The 21348-nt window shown below is 38.0% G+C and overlaps 3 protein-coding genes and 1 long non-coding RNA gene across 8 annotated transcripts; 1 reads left to right on the forward strand and 3 right to left on the reverse strand.

Annotated features, from left to right (window-relative positions):
- Positions 1-989: 989 nt before the first annotated feature.
- Positions 990-5848, forward strand: WRKY7 (probable WRKY transcription factor 2). Of its 5 annotated transcripts, none has more exons than XM_009380820.3 (6): positions 990-1491; positions 2602-3133; positions 3618-3794; positions 3976-4823; positions 4919-5077; positions 5182-5848. In XM_009380820.3, exons 2-6 carry the CDS (start codon positions 2687-2689, stop codon positions 5747-5749), a joined length of 2199 nt encoding a protein of 732 aa, XP_009379095.2. In that variant the 5' UTR covers positions 990-1491; positions 2602-2686; the 3' UTR covers positions 5750-5848.
- A 556-nt stretch (positions 5849-6404) lies between these two features.
- LOC103967561 (chloride channel protein CLC-f) lies at positions 6405-12138 on the reverse strand. The gene is made up of 9 exons (XM_009380818.3): positions 11511-12138; positions 10163-10565; positions 9414-9608; positions 8451-8902; positions 8249-8353; positions 7925-8158; positions 7509-7721; positions 7130-7362; positions 6405-6786 (listed from the first exon to the last, which is right to left on the reverse strand). The coding sequence occupies exons 1-9, from the start codon at positions 12000-12002 to the stop codon at positions 6714-6716; spliced, it is 2400 nt and encodes a 799-aa protein (XP_009379093.2). The 5' UTR covers positions 12003-12138; the 3' UTR covers positions 6405-6713.
- A 3560-nt stretch (positions 12139-15698) lies between these two features.
- Positions 15699-20266, reverse strand: LOC125470190. Its single transcript, XR_007252428.1, has 4 exons — positions 19929-20266; positions 19717-19785; positions 19090-19146; positions 15699-16053 (listed from the first exon to the last, which is right to left on the reverse strand). It is a non-coding gene; the product is annotated as an uncharacterized LOC125470190 (long non-coding RNA).
- Positions 20267-20568: 302 nt separating this feature from the next.
- LOC103967594 lies at positions 20569-21105 on the reverse strand. The gene has a single exon (XM_009380863.2). The coding sequence runs from the start codon at positions 21103-21105 to the stop codon at positions 20569-20571; it is 537 nt and encodes a 178-aa protein (XP_009379138.2).
- Between the last annotated feature and the right edge of the window lie 243 nt (positions 21106-21348).

A 21348-nucleotide genomic window follows, 5' to 3' on the forward strand; every position in this document is an offset into this window, starting at 1 on the left:
AGTTATAATAAATCTCTCTAAGTAAGACAATCTCCATCATATTGCGGTTTAGATTCATAATCTGAAAACACAAATATAATATGAGAAGATGTATATATTCGACATGTAATCACGCGAACAAATTGAATAAACATCAAAATATCTTGCAAGATCATTTATGTTAACTAGAGTTGAGTGTGACAAACGAATATGCTTATACATATTCGATATTAAACCATGCTTGTATTCTAGATTGAATAAACCTCCTAAACTCGTTTTAAGAATATTGGTTAATGTGCAAATTTACAGACCGACAACATAAATGTCTTATATTAACACAGCGAGTGACAAGAAAATACCTATGCATGTTGGACGTATGAGTTATAACCATGATGCTTTTCCTTTTGGTCTATATTGAAGCTAATATTAGCAGGTAATGATAATTATATTATTAATTATAGCAATAATATATTAATTATACATTAATTACTACGATAAAAGCTGAAGTGCGAATCTGCAACAGGCAGTTACAACATCCTTTCACATTTGAAGGATGCTTAAACAGGTGTTAGGCAGCTAAACACTCTGGACACCCCAGCGTTACACATATTTTCTAATAATTAATTTTTAACTAAAATAAATAAAAATAAATAAATAAAATCCCCAATAATTACGAGCAGGCTGCAATCGCCTGCCACCAACTCTAACCCTACTTCCATCATGCTCAAATCATGGAATTTTTACCAGGACGAAAATGCCCTTGCATGTCATGACAAATTCCAGGTGGCAGCCTGTGATTGGACAGTTGCAAGAGGGACAAACAGGTCCTTTGGGAGGACCAGTACAAAAAAGAGAATAATAAGCAGGCTAATTAGGAATCTTCAAAAACAAGAACAGTAAAACAAGGAGAACCAAAAGGTGAAAAAAAATATTGTAAATGTAAAAATTAAAATTTAAAAAAATGGTTTGAGATTTTGAGCTTCTTTTTCTTTGTGTCTGTTGATTGTGGTGTTCACTTTTTTTTTTTTTTTTTTTTGTTGCTGTTGTTGTTTTCTCTCTCTTTCTTCAAAGATTCCATCCATTTTCTGGTCCACCACCATTGCAAAAACTTCACCCCCATCTCCTTTTTTTTCAAATCCCTCCTTTTTTTAATGTGAAAAATTAAAACAATAAAGTATTGATTTTGCTTTTTGTAATTTTGTCAAAGAACATAATCATACCAATATCTATAGCAATTTGGGGTAGCCCAGAGAGAGGTAAAGATAGAAGCTTTGAGGATTTTTAATAGGGAAGGAAGAAGGGTTGTTGTTTTGGTGTTTTTTGGAATTGGGTTTTGCTTTCTGGGTTTCTTCTGAATTGGAGAGAAAGGAAGGATTTTTTACAGATTTTGGGTTTGGAGGGGTAGGGGTGGTTGGGAGGTTAGTGGGTAGTGGTGGTGGTGGTCAAAGGAGGAGATTTTGGTCTTTGGCCTCTTATTCAACATCATCTGGGCCTTGACTCTTAATCACTCAGGTAATCATCTTTAATCATTCTCTCTCTCTCTCTCTCTCTCTCTCTCTCTCTCTCTCCCCCCCTTCCACATCCAGTTTGCTTTTTATTACTGTTTCAGTGTTGTGTCTCTTAATTTTGAGAAATTCTTATGTATCTCTGACATCAATGCCTTCCCTGCAAACATAAGGTACCTCACCTTTTTTATGTTCTCTATCAATAATGGTAATGATATTAATAGTGACCCCATTTATCTTTGAATATTGTAACATGGGTTTGTTTTGCTTCATCAAAAATTACCATAATTCATATCTTTTTTCTTCCCTTTTTCTCTGAATTCTGCAACATGGGTTTGTTTTGCTTCGTCACAATTTACCAAAATTCACTACCTTTTTCCATTTTTTCTCTGAATTCTGCAACATGGGTTGTTTAGTTTTCAGTGTTCTGAAGCTTAGATCTTCAATGGATTTCAGGATCTAGCAAACTGGTTGTATTCATAATTCTTCAAATTTGAAATGTATGTTTGCCAACTTTGTAACGTTTTTGTCCTGCAACACCCTGAACCTGCACTCTGGATTGGAAATTTTATGGATATGGTTGTCTAAATTTCTTTCCTTTTTCTTTTGAAAAATCATCCAATCATAACAAAAAAATTGTGTTAATGTCTTCCAATCATAACTATAATGATAATTATTTGTGATGACATCTTAATTGATATGAAGCCCGGGGGAAACTTCGTAGTTCATGCCTGTTTCTTCGATTTTGCTTCTGAGAACACCCAGCTGATTAAAAGTAAAAGCAAAAAAAGGTTGTATGTTTAATTATTGGTTTTTTAAGGAACTTGGTTTGTGTTTTCAGGTCGTTAGATTTCCTCTCCGGTCCCTCCACCACCTCCAAAAAAAAAAAAAAAAACAAAGACGCTTTTTTTAACCAAACAAGATGGCTGTATGGTTTAAAAAGCTAAAAACTCGAAGCTTTTTTCTTTCCTCTGATATTTCTGTGCAAGCTAACAGAACTTCATGTAACAATGTGCATTTATGATATAACGATTTTTCCCAAGAAAATTGTTGATCTGCTATTTATGTATTATGTAGCTCTGAAATGGATTTCCTTTCTTGTGCATTCACTGCTAAGCTTTCAGGAGTTGGATCTCGGTGCAACGCCTTGATTGTTAGTGGTCCCTATTGTGTCCTGATAATAGTGAACCGGCTTAAGCTTGATGGCTGGCATTGATGATAACATTGCCATAATTGGAGATTGGGTGCCTCCAAGTCCAAGCCCAAGAGCCTTCTTCTCGTCAATGTTAGTTGACGACATTGGTTCAAGATCAATCTTGGAACCTCACAGCAACAATAGAACAGAGGATTTCTTCCTGGGAGCCCGAGAAGGAGATAACAACGGAAAAAATTTGTCACAAGGCAATGTTTCTGGTGAGGATATAACTGAAGTGGGTTCATTTCCGGAGTACAAGTCAAACTCACGCGGAGGGCTTGTGGAAAGGATTGCAGCCAGAGCTGGGTTTAATGCTCCGCGGCTGAATACTGAAAGCATTAGATCATCTGATCTTTCACATACTTCTGACATTCGATCTCCTTATCTGACAATACCGCCTGGTCTCAGTCCAACCACACTGCTAGATTCTCCTGTTTTCCTTTCAAATTCTTTGGTAAGATGCAACTTTGGAAATATCTGTTGTGCTTAGTTATAGTTTAGTTGGTAAAGTCCTGGGCATCGAATGGGCTAAAACGGAAATTTGATTTCAAGTTCGAGGCATGCATATTGAACTGTCGAAATATTATTTGTTTATGCGATAGTAAGAACATGGAAAAATGTCGTAAAACCAATATTTGTATATTTTTGGGTCCAATTTTGAATTATAAGATAGTTTATGATTTACATGTGTACAGAAATAGTGTAAAAGTTGATGTTCATATTCTTGTAACGCATTGTATCAAGTGGTTTGACTTCGGGGTTGCTTTCGTTTGAAATAGGGCGTGTAGGTGGAAGTTATTAGAGAGATAATTTGCTATTTCTCTACTTCAAAGTTTTCTTCCACTTGTAATTAAATGTAAAAGTAAGTTTTAGTATTGTCGACGTTCATCCCAACACATGTTGAATTTTTTTTTTTTTTCTTCTGGATTTCATTGCAGGCACAGCCATCTCCAACAACCGGAAAATTTCCATTTATCTCAAATGGCCATGGCAGGAGTTCCACATTAATGCCAGAGAGCCCTGACAAAAATAATTTCTTTGAGGACATAAATGCTTCCTTCGCTTTCAAGCCTGTTGCGGAATCAGGCTCCTTCTTTCTTGGTCCGACTGGAAAAGTAATTTTACTCTCGATTCTTTTCCCCAATTTAAAAGATACAAGCATTCATGCATGCACACATGCTAGTTATTTTATGTGTTTATTGGAGAGTCCTAGTGTATTCTGTTTAAGACAAAATTGCATCATGTTTCTTCATCGTCTCCCACATGGGTTAATAAGTAATTTTCTGCCATATACAGATGGGTTCAGGTACTTTTCAGCAGCAATCCTTTACCAGCATGGAGGTTTCAGTCCAGTCCGAAAATTCTTCTCAAAGTATAGAACCAACCAAAGTTCAAAACCAGAATACAAACAATCTTCAGCACCAGGCAGACTTCTCTCGCACGTCTACTGAAAAAGACAATGGAGCTTATACTATCTCTGCAGACCCAAGGGCTTTCGATACGGTGGGTGGCAGTACTGAACATTCTCCACCCCTTGATGAGCAACCAGACGAAGAAAGAGGCAGTGGTGATTCCATGGCGGCTGCTGGTGGTGGTACAGCATCTGAAGATGGATATAATTGGAGAAAATATGGACAGAAACAAGTAAAAGGTAGTGAGTATCCACGGAGTTATTACAAGTGCACACATCCAAATTGTCAGGTTAAGAAAAAGGTTGAACGATCTCAAGAGGGTCATGTAACAGAGATCATCTACAAAGGGGCCCATAACCACCCTAAACCTCCTCCCAATCGTCGATCAGCTGCCATGGGATCATCCAACCCACTTGTTGACATGCGAACAGACATCCCTGAACAAGGTGGAGCTGATGGTGATTCAATTTGGGCAAATACACAAAAGGGGAATGTTGGAGGTCCCGATTGGAAGCATGACAACCTTGAGGTGACTTCGTCAGCATCCGTGGGCCCTGACTACTGCAACCAATCCTCTATGCAGGCGCAGAATGGTACGCACCACAAATCAGGTGATGTGGTGGACGCATCATCTACCTTTTCTAATGATGAAGAGGAAGATGATCGGGGGACACATGGCAGCGTTTCATTGGCCTATGATGGTGAAGGAGATGAATCTGAGTCGAAAAGAAGGTTACTGCTCACCTCTTTCTAGCTTTTGGTGAACGATCTAAGGTATTAGACATTGGGGTCACCATAAAAGTATCTTTATATTTATGATGTTTCAGGAAAATTGAAGCCTATGCAACAGAAATGAGTGGAGCTACCAGAGCCATTCGCGAGCCTAGAGTCGTGGTCCAGACAACCAGTGAAGTAGACATCCTTGATGATGGATATCGTTGGCGCAAGTATGGGCAGAAGGTTGTGAAAGGAAATCCAAATCCAAGGTTTGTTCCTTATTATCACCGTTGAATTCTTCTTTGTTTGTTCTGTGTTACCATGCCTGACGATGAAACAAAATTCCTTGTTCTTTTTTTTTTTTTTTTTGCAGGAGTTACTACAAGTGCACAAATGCTGGCTGCACTGTGAGAAAGCATGTGGAGAGAGCATCCCATGACCTCAAGTCGGTGATCACCACCTATGAGGGGAAGCACAATCATGATGTTCCTGCTGCTCGAAACAGTAGCCACGTCAATTCCGGCCCTTCCAGCAACATGCCTGGCCAAGCTTCCACTATCCAAACCCACCCACACAGGCCAGAGCCACAAGTTCACAACAGCATGGGGAGATTTGAAAGGCCATCATCAATGGGTTCATTCAACCTACCTGGAAGGCAGCAGATGGGCCCGTCACACGCTTTCTCTTTCGGGATGAACCAGCCTGGCTTCGCCAATCTGTCAATGGCCGGGTTAGGTCCTGGCCAACCGAAACTTTCGGTTCTGCCTTCTCACCATCCTTACTTTGCACAACAGCGCCATCAGGTCAATGAAATGGCATTCATGTTACCAAAAGGAGAACCAAAAGTGGAGCCAATGTCAGAACCAGGACTAATCATGTCCAATGGCTCATCAGTATACCAACAGCTTATGAGTAGGCTTCCTCTTGGACCACAGATGTAGAATTTCCCCTTTTGTTTTACTCTCTAATCTTTTGAGGAAAGAAGTCTTTAATTTTCTCTATATTCATATATACATATATATAATGTTGGTTATGATCCATTTTAGCTCGACTCATTTATTTGTCATTTTCGCTTTTGATCAATCAGGATAGGGTAATTCGAACTCAGGATTGTTTTAACTCTGAAAAAAGAAGTACCACAAGATTATATATATTTTGTTTTTATTATTTTCTTTTGGTTTTGGGTAATTTCCTTTTGAATTTGAGACCACAAAATTTCCCCATCAAGTCTTTAAGAAGCCTCCTAGTCTCACAAGTGTGACGATGGTGCCCTTGCAAAGGGTGGGCTAGGGCACTAGAGTTATATTGTGCACGACACAACTATTAGGGACACTACTTACAAGTACTTTGTATTATCCTACTCAAACAATCATGTGCATTCTTTACACGTCATTACAGTATATCTAATCGTAACATGGTGATAGTATTAAGCATTTGTAACTACCGTGAATTGTTTCAAACTTGAGACGTCTTTAGACAAAATGAAGAAAAATCAGTTTCGAGAAAAGCATTATTTATTTAAAAACAACCGACGACCGTTGCACATCGAGGGTGTTTTGGTCTTTTCCCAAAGAAAAGGAGTACCATATCCAACCATTCAGCTTGCATTATAATTTCATTTATAAGGTTTGTGTTGTCCATGTACAATGACCAAAAGTAGTAGGTTACACAAAAAGAATATGTGGTATCAAAAATAAAAACCCCGTAAGAAATTTCAAGCCTCAAACGAAGGAACTGGAAATATATTCTTCGTTCCGAAGCCAAATTCCACAAAAGCAAAGGAAAAAGGAAAAACCAATCTGACAGATCAACTTTTGGTCTCCCTCACTTTGCTCGGAGCCTTGAGCTTCTCTTTCACGCTGGCTGTCTCACACTAAGGTCTGGCATCGGCTCTGTTACTAAAAGCTAAAGGCCATTGGTAATCTCGTGGAGATTCTCTTTTCTATGTTGAACTGTTTTCCTGTGATTTATCTCCTCTCTGCATAAACACGATATCATCCCGATGAGACAAATTGTGGCATCAAAATTTAGTCAAGTGCAAGCATAAATTGTAACTAATGAATGGGCAATTTCACATTTCTGGTTACATCGAAGCGGAGATGAAGAAAAAAAGGGGAAGCAGGATTCGAATACAGCCATTAAGGTATGTATTTTGCGGTTTGGACGAAGGAGTGGAAAGTAAAAGAGAACAATCAGATTAAAATATACGAGGTGAAGGGTAAGGTTGTTTGTGTTGGTGTAGTTTAAGCACAGGCATCAAATATAGGAGAGGAAACAAGGTATCATATCATATAACCGTAAAGTGAGAATGTAATGGAAACCTGAGGCAGTTCAAGATTGAATCGTAATGAAGAATAGCAACAATTCTTCGCTTTATTTCTTTTGGTGGTTCTCTGACACGCTTAACCACAGGCAACTGCCTTATATCCTTGGCCTCCATTAGCTCCTTGGCCATTGCTAAATCTGTGTCTGGATAACAGGTAAATAAACCACGCGCTCGTCCTCTATAGCGAATTCCTCGAGTACAAACAGATGAAACAAGGCATGTATTTGCCTGCAAAGATTCCAAATTCAGATATAATTAGAAGATTACAAACTTTTATAGTAGAAATCACACCAACACATTATGAAATAAAGAAACTAGGGATTAACTAATAATAGAACTTATGGAAGACAACATGTGTGCATGTTCTCACATACATCCAAAAATCTAGATTCGCTCTTTGATGCATCGCTAGACTTCTTTGATTGAAACCGTCTAACATCACCATATGTTAATATTCCTTCCAGAAAATCTTCATCATCAACCACCAACACACAATTCTGATGATTCTCATGCATGCATTTTATTGCCTCTTTCAGAGTCAAGCTCACAGGAACCTTTGCATATTTCTTTGACATGGCTCGCGAAACCTGACATAAGAAGGGATAAACAAGTGAGTAAGTCAGGTAGAATGAAAGCAAAAAATGAATTGAGATGCTGCAGTTGCAAAAGAAAATGAAACAAAATCAAATTACTTGATAACAATTTAAATTACTTATTGAGGGCCAGTTCATGTGTGAGTGAGTGAGAAAAGTAACTCTTGATAAACAACTTTAAAGAAGAAATGTGAAACCTTTAGATCTTCCAGAAGCAATTCTTCACTAACTAATTCGGAGTCAGAATTGTTTCCAATAACAGAGAGTTCCAAATCATCTCCATCATCTTGTTGTCTCCAATTAGCTTCGTCTTTTTCTTCATCAGCCGAAACATAAGAATAAACTCTTGCTGAATTCCGTGTTTCAGAAGGTTCAGTCTCCTTTTCCTGGTTTACCACAGAGGGCACCCATATTGCCAATCCAACAGCCCCCTACTTGCACGAAACAAAAAATTAACACCAAGCATTAAAAAGTTGTGCATCAAATACATGAATTAAGAAATTATATCAGCAGAAGAATACCATGAGAGGGAGCAATATCCGGTAATCTTTTGTGAGCTCAAACAGAAGCAGAACTGACGTCAATGGTACTGAACAAACTGAAGCTAGTGTAGCAGCCATTCCAACCTACCAAAGTTTAGAACTATTTCAGTCATATCGTATGGACTGAAGTATATATTTACCACTGCAGAAATCAAAATGAGCCCCTTGTAAAGAACTGTACCAGTGCATAAGCCTGTGGCTGGGCAACAGCAGCATTTCCTGGAATCGCTGAGTTTATCAGTTCTGCAGCCGAACCCCCAAACACAGCACCAACAGCAGCACCAATCATCAAGCTTGGTGCGTATAGGCCACCTACCAACCCAGAACCCTTGCATAAAGCTGTTGCCACAACTTTAGCTGCTGCTAACTGAGTTAACAGCCAGATTCCAGGAGCCGAAGCATTCCCAGTATGCAAAATTTCTTCAACATTTGTAAAACCCCAGTACAGAATTCCAGGATACTTAAGAGCAATAATCCCAGCTCCTAAACCACCTAAAGCTGGGCAGGCAACAGCTGGAAGACCAAATCTTTCCTTGATAAAATCAAAGAACCTTGTGAACCAAGCAACCAATCGAGTCAAGGCTACACTTACAGCACCACATAGCATTCCCAATATCAGGTATAGAGGAAGTTCTACAAGGCAACATCAAAACATATAAAAAGAAGTCTCAGAACAGATGCACCGGAATCATTTATCTTAAAATTGAAAATTGCATGCAAGAGAGAAATTCAGCAGTTTAGATGTCCTAGGAAATTTTCATACCAAGTTGCACTTTGAACAATTCATTAATAGAAAAAAGGGACGGATGGAATGAAAATGTGGTAAAAATCATATGAAATGTGACTGTTCCCCACCATCAAGTCAGTAACAGATCAAAAGCGTTCCAACAAGGATCTCACCAAACACTCAAGCATACAACTTTTAACCATAGTTGTTTGAGGAACACTTCACATGAGTGCACATAAAATCAGAAAATGTATATATATACCTATATGCCTAAATAAATGGAAAACATAGTAAACACATACATACATTATATATGCATATAATTAATTAATATTACCAATTATATTTATTGAAGAAAATGAGAAAAAAAATTGCAATTTGAGAAAAAAGAAAGGAAGAGAGGAGAATATCAAGTACCAGCAGCAGATTTTAGATCGTATGTAGGCACTGTAAACGCTGATTGAGTCCCTTGTAAAACATTAGATACAGTGGATGATATAACAGAAGCCAAAATAATCATTGCAGTTGTGAATGGAGGTGAGTTTTCTGCTCGCAGAGGCCTTAACACCGTTTCAATAGCAAAGAAACAACCAGCAACTGCCGCATTGAAACCTGAAGAGAAAAAATCCTAAAAGTTTACTACCAGACTTGTTCACTGGTAAAAACAGAAATTCATAAAGTTCCTCACTGTTCTAGGAGTACAAACTAAATTTGTTCATATTTGTGATTAAGGGACACAAATGAACATACTGTGAATGAAAAAAATATGAGTGCATCTCATATCGAAGGTAAAGTTCCTCAGAAATGTTACTCTAATTTGCAAACAAATTCCGAGATTAACATCAATAAATAGCACACTCGTTATCAACATAATTTGTATTTCATGATCTCAAAGACAGCTGGATGTTGCAAAACAAAAGAAATGAATGAACTATACATCAAATAATTACATTCAAAATAAGTTTCAATCTCCCACAGTTGTTAGTCATAAAGAACAGATTCTTTTTCTTCTTATGAATATAGTATATAATAATTGTTCAAGACAATACTAAATTAGGTTGTTTCCTGTAAAATATCATAAAGCACTAGTAGACAAAGGAAACGAAAAAAGAAAAACTGAAAAAACAAATGCAAACAAATTGTGGACAAGAAAATATAGGTAGTACCTGAAGAAATTCCAGCCGCTGCACCTGCTGCAACAAGGGCAATCTTCCTTTCTCTGTTGTTTTCCATCATTAATGAGAATCCATTGGCACAAGATTTTCCAATATCTACACTAGGGCCTTCAGGACCCAAAGAACAACCGGTACCTAAAGTGACAGCTGCTTGGACAGCCTTTATTGAGGGAAAGACTGCAGCAAGTAAGTCAAATCCTTGCCTTTGAGAGGAACTGGACTGCCTTATCTGGTCCAATATTTCAAGTAAACCATGCATCATGCCAACAATAACCCCACCCGTGACTGGTATTAGGAGAATTCGATGCCAAGTATCGCCTAGTCTCTGCAGACGGAGCCATGCAGCACCTTCACTTGGAGTACCAGCCCAGGCCCATTCATGTATAACATGTACCTAGATGAGCACTAGGGCGTCAATCAATGTGAACAGAATAAACTAAAACAAACATACTGTTATATAGACTACAAGTTAAACAACCATACCAAGAAGCACCATCTTTTATCTGTTATTGGTATCATTTCCAAATGTAGACCATTTTCAATCACACCAAGCATCATACAGACACTGGCACAGAAACAAGCAACAAGTTCACACATTCTTTTTTTCTTAACTTGGAAACACTGTGAGTTTAATCACAATGGGCAGATTCTAGAAGCTAAACAATAGAATTAACTGAAACTGACACATATACTTTTACAGACTCTACAAGCCAAAAACCATGCAGAGAAGCACAACATTTTTATACCTTATAGCCAACCACAAGAACCAAGTCCATCAAAACCATTGACATTGTTTACAAATAATAACAACTTTTGATCTAACATAATACATTCTAACTGAGAATAGAGGTTGGAAATGGTGCAGAATCAGCGTTCTAGGATCTGCAACAAGTGTCAAGCACAAATACCAGTGCTGTAAAACTAAGCAGCAAATTCATATCTTTTCATAAATTTACAAATATTAGAAGCTTTTTCATGATGGGTAGCAATTGGATATCCGAAACATCAATGGATTCAAGCATTGGAGGTTTTAAAGCATTCTAAGAAACGTAACAAATCGAAAACAAAATACAGTGCTGAAAAGCAACAAGTTCACATCTTTTGCATAATTTCATAAAAATTACAAGTTTTTTTCATGATGGGTACAACTGGATCTCCCAAAACATTACTGGGATTAAACATTGGAGGTTTTGAAGCATTCTTAGAACCTAAGCAACAAGTTCACATCTTTTGCATAACTTTACAAAATTTACAAGTTTTGTCATGATGGGCAACAATTGGATCATCAAAACATCAATGGTATTACACGATCGGAGGCTGCGAAGGATCGAAAACTTACCCCTTTGTTAAATGCGGCAACAAAGAGACCCGTGGCGAGGCCAAGAAGGCAACCAAGGAGAAGCAACGCCCACTCCGGTGGGGCACTATCGGCAAGCTCGTCATTACCGTCGCTTCCGGCCGGAGACCCATGATGTTGCTGCTGAATCTGATGATGCTGATTATGATGGTGGTGGTGATCTACAGCGGAACGCTGCTCTCTAACCTCTCTGCCGTCGTGATTTGGGGAATTATCTCGGCCGCGCTTGATACTGAGACGGCGGCCGGAAAGCCCTCCTACGCCGTCCAAATGCTTGATCAGCAGATCTTTGAAGCCTCCGACTCTGCCTCTTCTACCGGTCGGACTAATACTGCTTCTCCTGCTGCTTATTAATCCCTCTTGAGCTTCCAAGTCGCTGTCTTTCTCTGCCGAAAGGCCGGCGTTGTCGTCTTTGATAATGTCGTTGGAGGATCGCAGCAGACGAGTCTCATCGCTGTATTCCTCGCCTGACATCCTCTTCCCCAACACCACCACCACAACTTAAAACCCCAATCCCCCCTCTCTCTCCCCTCTTTCTCTCTCTACAATTCTGCAAAATCAACAGTCCTCTGGTTCCTCTCCATCTTCTCCCTGCTCTGATTCACTGTGTAATTACACGCATTCCTTGTTTGCTTCAGAAGCTTGCAATCTCAGTTTTACCTTTCTCATTTGTCATTCTTGTTTTTTGCTAGGCGTTGGTGCCACGCTTTTTAACTTTTTTCAACCGTTCGAGTCAGAATTTGAAGATTCGTCAACCGTGACCATTCATAAATTATTTTAAATTTTTTTAATTGAACCCAAATAATTCTAGACAAAAACTGACCGTATAATATATAACTAACGAATATGATTTTTAGATCTCTGGGATCCTCACAAAGAGGATCCGAAGAGGATCATGTTGGTTTTCTACGTGCTGTAATACGGGTAATACACTATATATGAATTTTCTTTTAAATGTTTCTTCATATGATATATATGATCGTGTTTTGAACACAGAAAAATCTATTATATCTTCCTAATTGCAAGTTGGAATGGTAAGTTCGATTTTGACTAAAGAATTATTTTTTATTCTTAAAGTAATGTTATACTTATTATATTTGAACCATCTTTTTAATAAAGATAAATCCACCAATATATATAGATATCATCTTTATTAAAGAATAACCACCAGTATGATATGAAAAATGTGATTCAAGTATCATATTATTATTCTTGACTGAATTTTTTTTAAACTTTGTCATTCGATACATGCATTAACAGTATATTTGTTTTCTAAATTCAAAAAATTACCGAAGTCAAGTAATTGTAAAAAAATGGAATGAAATTAGAACGTTTGCGATTTCGAAAAATTCTGAATTCAAGTTATTCTGATTTAAAATTTTACGTGTATTCTAAACTTTCATAGTTATTTACTAAAACTTATTTATTAACGTGACAATTTGATGTAGGGCATGATTTGGGCTACTTGTGTTGGGGTAAAATTAAATGAAGAAAACGACGTTTGAACGGAAAAAAAAAAACGTGTAGAGAATTGGCAATTTGCGAGCTTATAGATCGCCATTTTCACTTATCACATAGTCTTTATTAATTTTTGTATCCTTTTATTTTTTTTTTAATTCATTTGATTTGTCGTCCATAAATTAAAAGAGTATGTAAGAAGTAGAAAGATGTGTGTGGACAACATATTCCTCTTATCTTCTTTATTTCTAAGTGAGAGGTCTTATGTTCGATTCTCGCCAAAAGTGAATTTGAATTACATTATTACTAGTCCATTATGAGACTAAGTCCACTCTTTTTTCTTTAATGTAGAAATATCATCTGTTCAAGAAAAAGACGCATACTATAAACTATTTGTTAGTGGCATTTCTTGAAAATTAATGTTTGGACTTTTTGAGAAAACCCCCCAAAAAGTCCTTGTACTAGTAGGTTCGAGCCATATTTGGCAGACTGGCGATGCGATAACTTGCTTCCCATCTATTTATTTAATTTAGGTTAAGCTTTTCTATTATTTCTTCCTATTGATTTTTTTTTTTTTTTTTTTTGGGTAAAAGCGGTAAACGGTTGAGGTCCAATTACAAGAAAAGCTCAAAAGAAAGAATGGACCCCCAATACAAAAGTCTGAGACCATAAACAACAAAAGAAACAGAATATCCTAAATTCCCTGCGATTGTTGCCGATGCATCGCCGAAAAACTGCAGTCCAACAGACGCCAAAATCCAGCCAAACAATTCCTCAAAAATGACAGAAAGACGACTCCAACAACCATCACAAAGCATCATAGCGACAAAGTCATCGAAGGCAACAAAGTCGTCGAAGACAAATCCATGGGAGGTGATGGTGTAAACACCTGAGTCGGAGCAAAATGTACTTCCCGATCCACGAGAAGTGGTGGTGTGAACACCTGCACCAGAGCTCTATGCACATCCCGAAATAATCGTGTCAAAACGTGTTTGAGGTAAGTGGCTGCAGATTTGAAATCAGATGGGGTTAAGGAAAGCCAAGGAGGTGGAGGATGGGAAGGATGATGAATATAAAATGGAATTGATGGCATCGGATTTTGATAATTTAAGCACATATCAGAGACGATCAATGGAAAAATTGCAGGGAAACTAAACCCAAGAGCCACCGACCCAGGCCTTGGCACAAGCCGGTGGCGAAGGACATGAAGTTTGAAGATGGCTCAGCACACAGGCTAAAAAAACTCTCACGGGGATGGAGAGAACGACTCTCATCGTGGGAGAGAATTTTTATTATTTCTAGTACGAGAGACAAACTTTTTACTCAAGAACATTTCTTGTTATTGAAGTTTGGGAATAAAACCAGAGAGATTCTCTTTTTTTTGGTGGACTTCAGATGTTTTATGATTTGGGGATGATCAATCATATCACACGCAACGTCGGTATAAACATACAATAATTTATAGTGATTCAGACAATATTATCTACAACTCTGATTCCATTGAGAAATTTAGTTAGCAAAAAATAAGAGTTTGTCGCGACTAAAAGTATGTGACTAAAACATTAGTCAAGAAAAAAGATTTGAAATTGATTAGTGATTGAAAATCATGTGACTAATTGATTTAGTTATCGAAAAAATACATTGATTGATGAAAATTGTATTAGTCACACTAAACCTTGTTACTTCAAGAAAGGGAAAAAAAAAAAAAAAAAAAACAACAAACCTTGTTACTAGAATATCAAACCAAATCCTAACTTTTAGACACATTATTCTTTTAGTATATATCTTATGTGTCAGTCCTACAATGACTAATAAGCATTTAGTGTTACCACTCGTTCTTAATATTAGAGTATTTTAATCTTCAAATGTGTTAAACGATCAAAATGTCCTTGATTGGGTGAATGTTTTCACTGACGGAGTGTGACACGTATGACTTATTCTCTAAACATATTATTGTAGTACTCCTCGTTATGAACGCGTGAGCTCATACGGATTAAAATTTGGAGTTGGGACTAAGAAATTTATAAATTTTCTAATTTAGTAATTTCGAAAGTTTCTGAAGCTAAACAACTTGCATCTTCGTCTTCCCTGCGCCTGCGTGTAGGACCAGCTATACCCAGAAGTACGGCCGCTGTTTCTTCATTTCCTTCTCCGTTTTGCTCTCCCAAACTCATATCTTCATATCTCTATGTAAGTGGTTCCTTGAATTTGTCACTTGCAGATTGGGCTAATTTTAGATTCTTGTTTTAATCCCTCTTGATTTTATGAGAGGCTATGTTATTTGTGCGAACTGTTTTCGTTGAAGAGTAAGTGAAAAGTAATTGGAATTGGCGTGTGGTTAATTTTTGAAGGAGGGGCAGATTTGTGGTGGGTTAGTTTTGAAATGTTGATTTTTTTTCGTTCTTATTTGAAAAAAGTACGATATTCATTAACGAGGATGAAACATACAAAGTAAGGGGATAATATGCATAAAAGGGCCTCGATAAAAAACATTGTCAAAAATTTCAACTCGGTCGAAAGAAAAATAGTGTCCCGCACAAAACAACTTAACTATAGTTAACTATCCTCAGAAAGCATTAAAGTTACATCAACATCAACTAAGGTTGTGTTGAGGACTCTCCTCAGGATATTAGCAAGCACTAGCAATAGTGCCCGCGCGATGCTGCGGATTTTAAAACTGTATAAAACATGCAAAAAATTCTAAATACACACGATATGCAATACTATTTATATACATACAGAAATCTATTTACAAAGATATGGATTGGCAGTTCTATTGCCATTGTTCTAATATTCACATCTTTTACAAATTTACATACAAAAGATAATATTTGATGTGTATTTACATCTATTTACACACAAAAGATTGGGTAGATAGTCCCTATTGATATCCTCATGAAATAGGCAGATAATCAGCTTATTTTACCCAATCATAACCAAACTGTGTGGTTGCAATTGACTTTAAGTTGTTAATGGAACAAAGTACCTGAAGTCGAAGATAAACCTGGTGAATGTAGAAATCTTCAAGCCCTAAACAAATTGGCCTTGCTTTTTGCAACAAAACAATCTTTTTATGACAGAAAATTACAGGAAAAACTTTTAGAAATGGAAATAAAATTAAGTCAAATGATTAGGGAACCAAAAGTTTACTGGACCATACACAGAAATAAAATTCAAATTAAAAAAAAAAATTCTCAAATACACAGAGCATGACAATTTTAAACATACAAAAGCGAAACAATATCATCAGAGCAAATAATAACATGAAATTGAAAACTCATTAACAATTTATTAAGCATATATAGGTACACCCAACAGATAATCTTATTTAATCACACCATTTTAATTTATCAAACTGATTATTTAATACTGTCATGCACAACAATATTTTACCATAATGAACTCTTACAATACTCTCTCATCCCAGTCGCATTTTTTGTTAAAATTTTGTTTGCTTTACTTGACACACCCCAGCCGAGATCAGGGCATGCTGGCCGTCACCCGGAGGTGACGTAGCCATGTGCACGTGCGGAAGCTAGAGAAAGTAATGTAAAAGTACGAATAAATTAAAACCTAGCATACAAAGTATTAAGACAAGTACTAGTGTATGTGAGACGCTAAGTTCAGAGCAAGACTACAGCAGTCCAAAGAAAATAACACGACAATAATACACCCGAAGGTGACCCTACATTGGTGAGTATCTGTCAGAAATGCCGGGACGCCCTCTAGGAAGACCACCGCAACCGCTAAGCAACTAGAACCTGGAGGGGCGCAAAACAAAAGCGTGAGTGGGCAAAAACAAAGCTCTTTGAAAACTCTTTAACAAAACACATTCTAACCCCTCGCCGTAAAACCTGTATACATCCCAGAAAGTGAACGTATATACATATGTATAGATATGCCAATCATGCTCCAAGATATGCCATTCATGCTCGAGAATATGTCACATCGGAATCTCATAATAAATGTAAATGCTCAAGCATAACTCTTATCAATAACATCTAATCTAGCAGCCGGGAGTCACCTAACGTGACCTGTACGGCGGCCTATAGAGCTCCAATCTCAACTCACTAACCGAATCTGCACACGAGTCGGAACCACCTAACGTGGTCTGTACGACAGGCTTGGTGTAATATATATACGCTCTAGTGCTACGATCACGTGAAGCTGTGCGATAAATCGCGGGTCACCTACGAGTCGGAACCACCTAATGTGGTCTGTACGACAGGCTGTGCACCTAACCTGGATCCAAGCTGAGCGTGTGGTGCGGGAGGTGAACATACACGTGAAGGCTATGCCCTGGCCACGGGCGGGAGCACTAACACCGGGGTGCAGATAATGAGCTCTCTAAACATCTCAAACTACAACTGTATAACATCATGAAACCACTTACCTGGCACTTACCTGTGCGTCCACAGCACCAAATACAATTATATAAATGTATGCCGTTACTAATGTATGTGATGATGCATGAGCGATAATACTAAAGTGCATGGCATAAATCAATTAACTCTTTTTATTCTATTTCTGCGAATTTAAAGTATATAGGTATATACGGAAAACAAAAGCCCACTCACTGATAAGTGGAAGGGTCGTAGCCCCCCTGCCTCGAGTGAATACGCTCGTCCTCGGAGTACGTATCACCTATACGCGAAAAAGCTACGAAAACGTCAATTTCAAAGCACATAACCAATTCCTTGTAATAATCTCTCATACATTGCTCAAAATGGACAAATGAATATACCAAAGTGATCTACACAACCTCAGGATCACACCCATATTTTTATATTGATTTTTGGACCACGCACGCGCCCCCACGCGCCTGAAATGGCACGGACCCACGCGCCCCCACGCGCGGTCACGTGCAACGCACACTGACGGCGTCAACTGACGCCGTCAGGAATATTCCGTTTGACTGACGGAATATTCCCTAACTGACGCCGTTACTCCTTTAGGAATATTCCGTTAAAACTTAACGGAATATTCCCCTTCCTTCTCCGGCGAGCCACCGCCGGAAAACTGCAAAATTTTCAAACTTTGTTTTCTCACTCGTTTTTCAACCATTTTTCACGTTCTTTATACCAAAATGAAGCTTAGGACTAGTAGAATCACGTTAGACTACTTTTAAGGCCTAAAAATCAAAGAATCTCACCTGCAACAACGATCCAAATTCGGCCAACTTTGAACTAAGCTTTCCCAACGTCCAAATTCACCCAACGAAGCATTCCCAAGCTCCTTGAGACCTCACTAACACATCTACAAGCTTAAAATGTCCAAAAACTAACTAGATTAAGTTTGCATGAATAGTGTTCAAAACGGATTACTTCGAATCGACGTGAAAATGGTGGTTTCCTTACCTGGAAATGGCACCACTGGACTCCTCTCAGCTCCACGAGTTCAATGGTATAATTGGTTTCTTGATTGGTGAAGATTTGAGTATGTTTGTGTGTGTGTCCGTGTGTTGGAGAAAGGAGAAGATGAAGAAGAAGAGAGCTCGGAGAGAGAGAGAGAGTGAGACAGAAAAGAGACATAGGAGAGGGAATCAGGGAAAGGTAGAGGAAAAAGAGAAAATGACAGGTGTGTGTGTGTGTGTCTCACACATTTCCACACTACCCGAAACTACACTAAACGCAATTTTAACGAACTAGGGGTAAAAAGGTAAATTCACACGTACGTTTTATAGTTTTTGGAACGGGATGTCACATTACTTCCATCCATAAGTTTAATATCTTTTCACTGTTTTTCAAATCTTGACGAAACTATGAAGACACAAACAACAGCACTCAACTCCTTTTTCAACCCTGTATCCAATTACACAAATAAGAATGCAGCATTTTTATTAAAGCATGTAATTCTCCTCTTCCTATATTCTTCCCCTTTCTCTAACCAAATAAAAATTTCCAAAACTATATACGAATTTTTTTTTTTATATAAAAAGTGATACATAATTAAAGCAAACAAAGAAAAAACACGAAAACTCAATTACTTTGTTAGCAACCAGCAGCAAAATGTTTCATCTTCTCACCAATTAATAAGTCAGTAAACAAATGACTAAACTTTCTTCATCACAAAAGGCTAAAAGCAAAAAACAAAAATCACTCACCTTAATGATAAAGCACTTTGAACAGTCGCATCATCTCATTGTGTAGAAACTGAAAATCTGTAAAGTGTTAACATTTAAACAGATATCAAAAATGGCATCATCACTTGGATTAATTCTGTAAGAAAGTCAATGACAACTGTAACATAAGCATCCAAACACCAAATTAAATGCAGAAACATGGCAACCCATAACATAAACTAAATTCCAGATGAATAGAAAACAATATTACAGCAAAAGAACTCCAAACATAAAAAAATCCCAAACCAATTGAAAAAAATAACCAAAACCAAAACAGACCAACTCAGGGTCATTGACATAGTTATTTAAAGAAAGCTTCCCAATACTGATGAAACGACACTTCACCCTTGCATTGGAGCAGTCTTTTATTTTCAAGCTTCAACCAATGAGTATATTCAACCAATAGCTGAGTTTGGAAATATACAGCATAGATAATAATTTTCCTGAATTAAACTCAAATCATATATATATGAAATTTTTTAAAATCATGAATAATCCAAATTCCAGTCCAAAAAAACTACAAACATGCAAAACCCAAATCAAATCTTCAAGTCATTTCAGATTTTATCAATAACTCACCAACCCAATACACACAAAAGAGTAAATTACCTGAGATCGCGGCTGCTCAAGTAGTTTCTAAGGACATGCAGATTGTGCCTTTAAGTTTCAAGGTTTTTACTATGGAATCGAAGCAAAACCCAGATCAAATTCTAAGTGGGTTTATCAAAAATAATAATTTATTCAGGAATCAATACTGAAAATAAATCAGAAATTAACATTGAAAATAAATTAAGAATGCAAAAAAATTGAAATTTTCATACCTCTAAGTTTTTGGGTTTTACTGTGGAATCCAATTGCGAACCACCTAAAAAACGAAATCACGTACGCTGAGCAAAAATCACCTGAACACGTTAGACTACGCAAGCAAAAAACGGATTTCAATCGAATTGAAAAAGGCAGAAATCTGTAGCCCCTCCACCGTTCACGAATCGAGCAGTTTTCCGGAAGAAAAACGAAGGTGAAAAATCGGACGGAGAAAGTTGCAAAGGGTGGACACCAAGAACAACACCGGCGTGGAAGAGAAAAAATGTTCGACAATTTGCAGAAGCTGAGGATGGGGAGAAAGAAGCGAATGGGAAAAACAACGAAGAAATCAAAGGAGAAGGATCAGCGATGATAGACGCGTGGCCACCGAGGGCAATGTCGCCATTTCACTGGTCATCCACAGTACTCAACCCCTACTGGTTTTAGTATATATGATATCAGGAGGGTTCTCAACCCAAATCAACTCCCCTGTTGCTTGCAAACCCGCCCGAGCCAAACGATGGGCATCACTGTTCCCCTCACGTCGAATGAAGCTTGTCAATGCATGAACAAAACCTCGCAGGAGAATATAATTATCATTGATGATAGGACCCAAAATGGAGTGATCATCGCCCTCCCCATTCATTGCCACAATGGTCAAGCTGAAATCCCTTCGAAAATGATCCCTGAGCTGCATGAAACTATTTCATGAGCAAATTGCAAGGCTCGCCGAGCTGCCAAGAGCTCTACTTGTAGAGCCGAACCGACATCTTCCTCCACAGCCGCAAGACCCGCAAAAAATTCACCACTACAGTTGCGAATAATCACCCCAACACCACCTTTCCTCAATCTCTCATCCCAAGCACCATTGAAGTTACACTTCAAGAAACCTATGTCAGGAGGAGACCACTTTTGTATGGTATGTATCGATACCATTTTGCTGGGAGAGTGATAGTGCCTAAAAGCAAGCATCCATTCCTCGGCTCTCAAAGCCACATCACGCAAGTGAGTGATTGTACCTTTCCACAAAAGATCATTGTGAGCTCTCCAAAGGTTCCATACAGTTGTCAACACCAAGTCAAAAGTCAACTTGGAGGAATCATGAACAAGCTTAGTTACCCAATCTCTGAAACATACTGATGAATTACCTTGGCCTCTAATGCCCAAACTCGCGAACCATATTGCTCGAGCCATCGAGCAATCTCTCAGCACATGCTCAACAGCTTCTGGCTGCCCGGAGCAAAACAAACACTCTGTTTCCTAGACAATACGTTTTGTAGCAAGTTTTGTTATGGTCGGTAGAGAATCCAAACACCCCCTCCGAACACATATTTTTACCTTACCAGAAACACAAGCATTCCATAGTCTTTTCCAGATTATCGAATCTTGGGAATTCGAACCTGACGTTCTAGCATCCACCTCTCTCCTTGCCAAGTA

Source organism: the organism of the source record quoted next, unplaced genomic scaffold (genome assembly GCF_019419815.1).
Source record: "Pyrus x bretschneideri cultivar Hongxiangsu unplaced genomic scaffold, Pyrus_bretschneideri_v1 Contig5, whole genome shotgun sequence".
Classification (NCBI taxonomy): Eukaryota; Viridiplantae; Streptophyta; class Magnoliopsida; order Rosales; family Rosaceae; genus Pyrus; species Pyrus x bretschneideri.

Coding starts and splice junctions, on each gene's coding strand:
- WRKY7 (XM_009380820.3), top strand. CDS start 2,687: ATGGCTGGCATTGATGATAACATTGCCATAATTGGAGATTGGGTGCCT. Junction 3,795..3,975: donor TTCTTGGTCCGACTGGAAAA/GTAATTTTACTC, acceptor TGCCATATACAG/ATGGGTTCAGGTACTTTTCA. Junction 5,078..5,181: donor AAAGGAAATCCAAATCCAAG/GTTTGTTCCTTA, acceptor TTTTTTTTGCAG/GAGTTACTACAAGTGCACAA.
- LOC103967594 (XM_009380863.2), bottom strand. CDS start 21,105: ATGGCTCGAGCAATATGGTTCGCGAGTTTGGGCATTAGAGGCCAAGGT.
- LOC103967561 (XM_009380818.3), bottom strand. CDS start 12,002: ATGTCAGGCGAGGAATACAGCGATGAGACTCGTCTGCTGCGATCCTCC. Junction 9,609..10,162: donor AGCGGCTGGAATTTCTTCAG/GTACTACCTATA, acceptor TTTTCTCTTCAG/GTTTCAATGCGGCAGTTGCT. Junction 8,903..9,413: donor CGATCTAAAATCTGCTGCTG/GTACTTGATATT, acceptor GTTGCCTTGTAG/AACTTCCTCTATACCTGATA.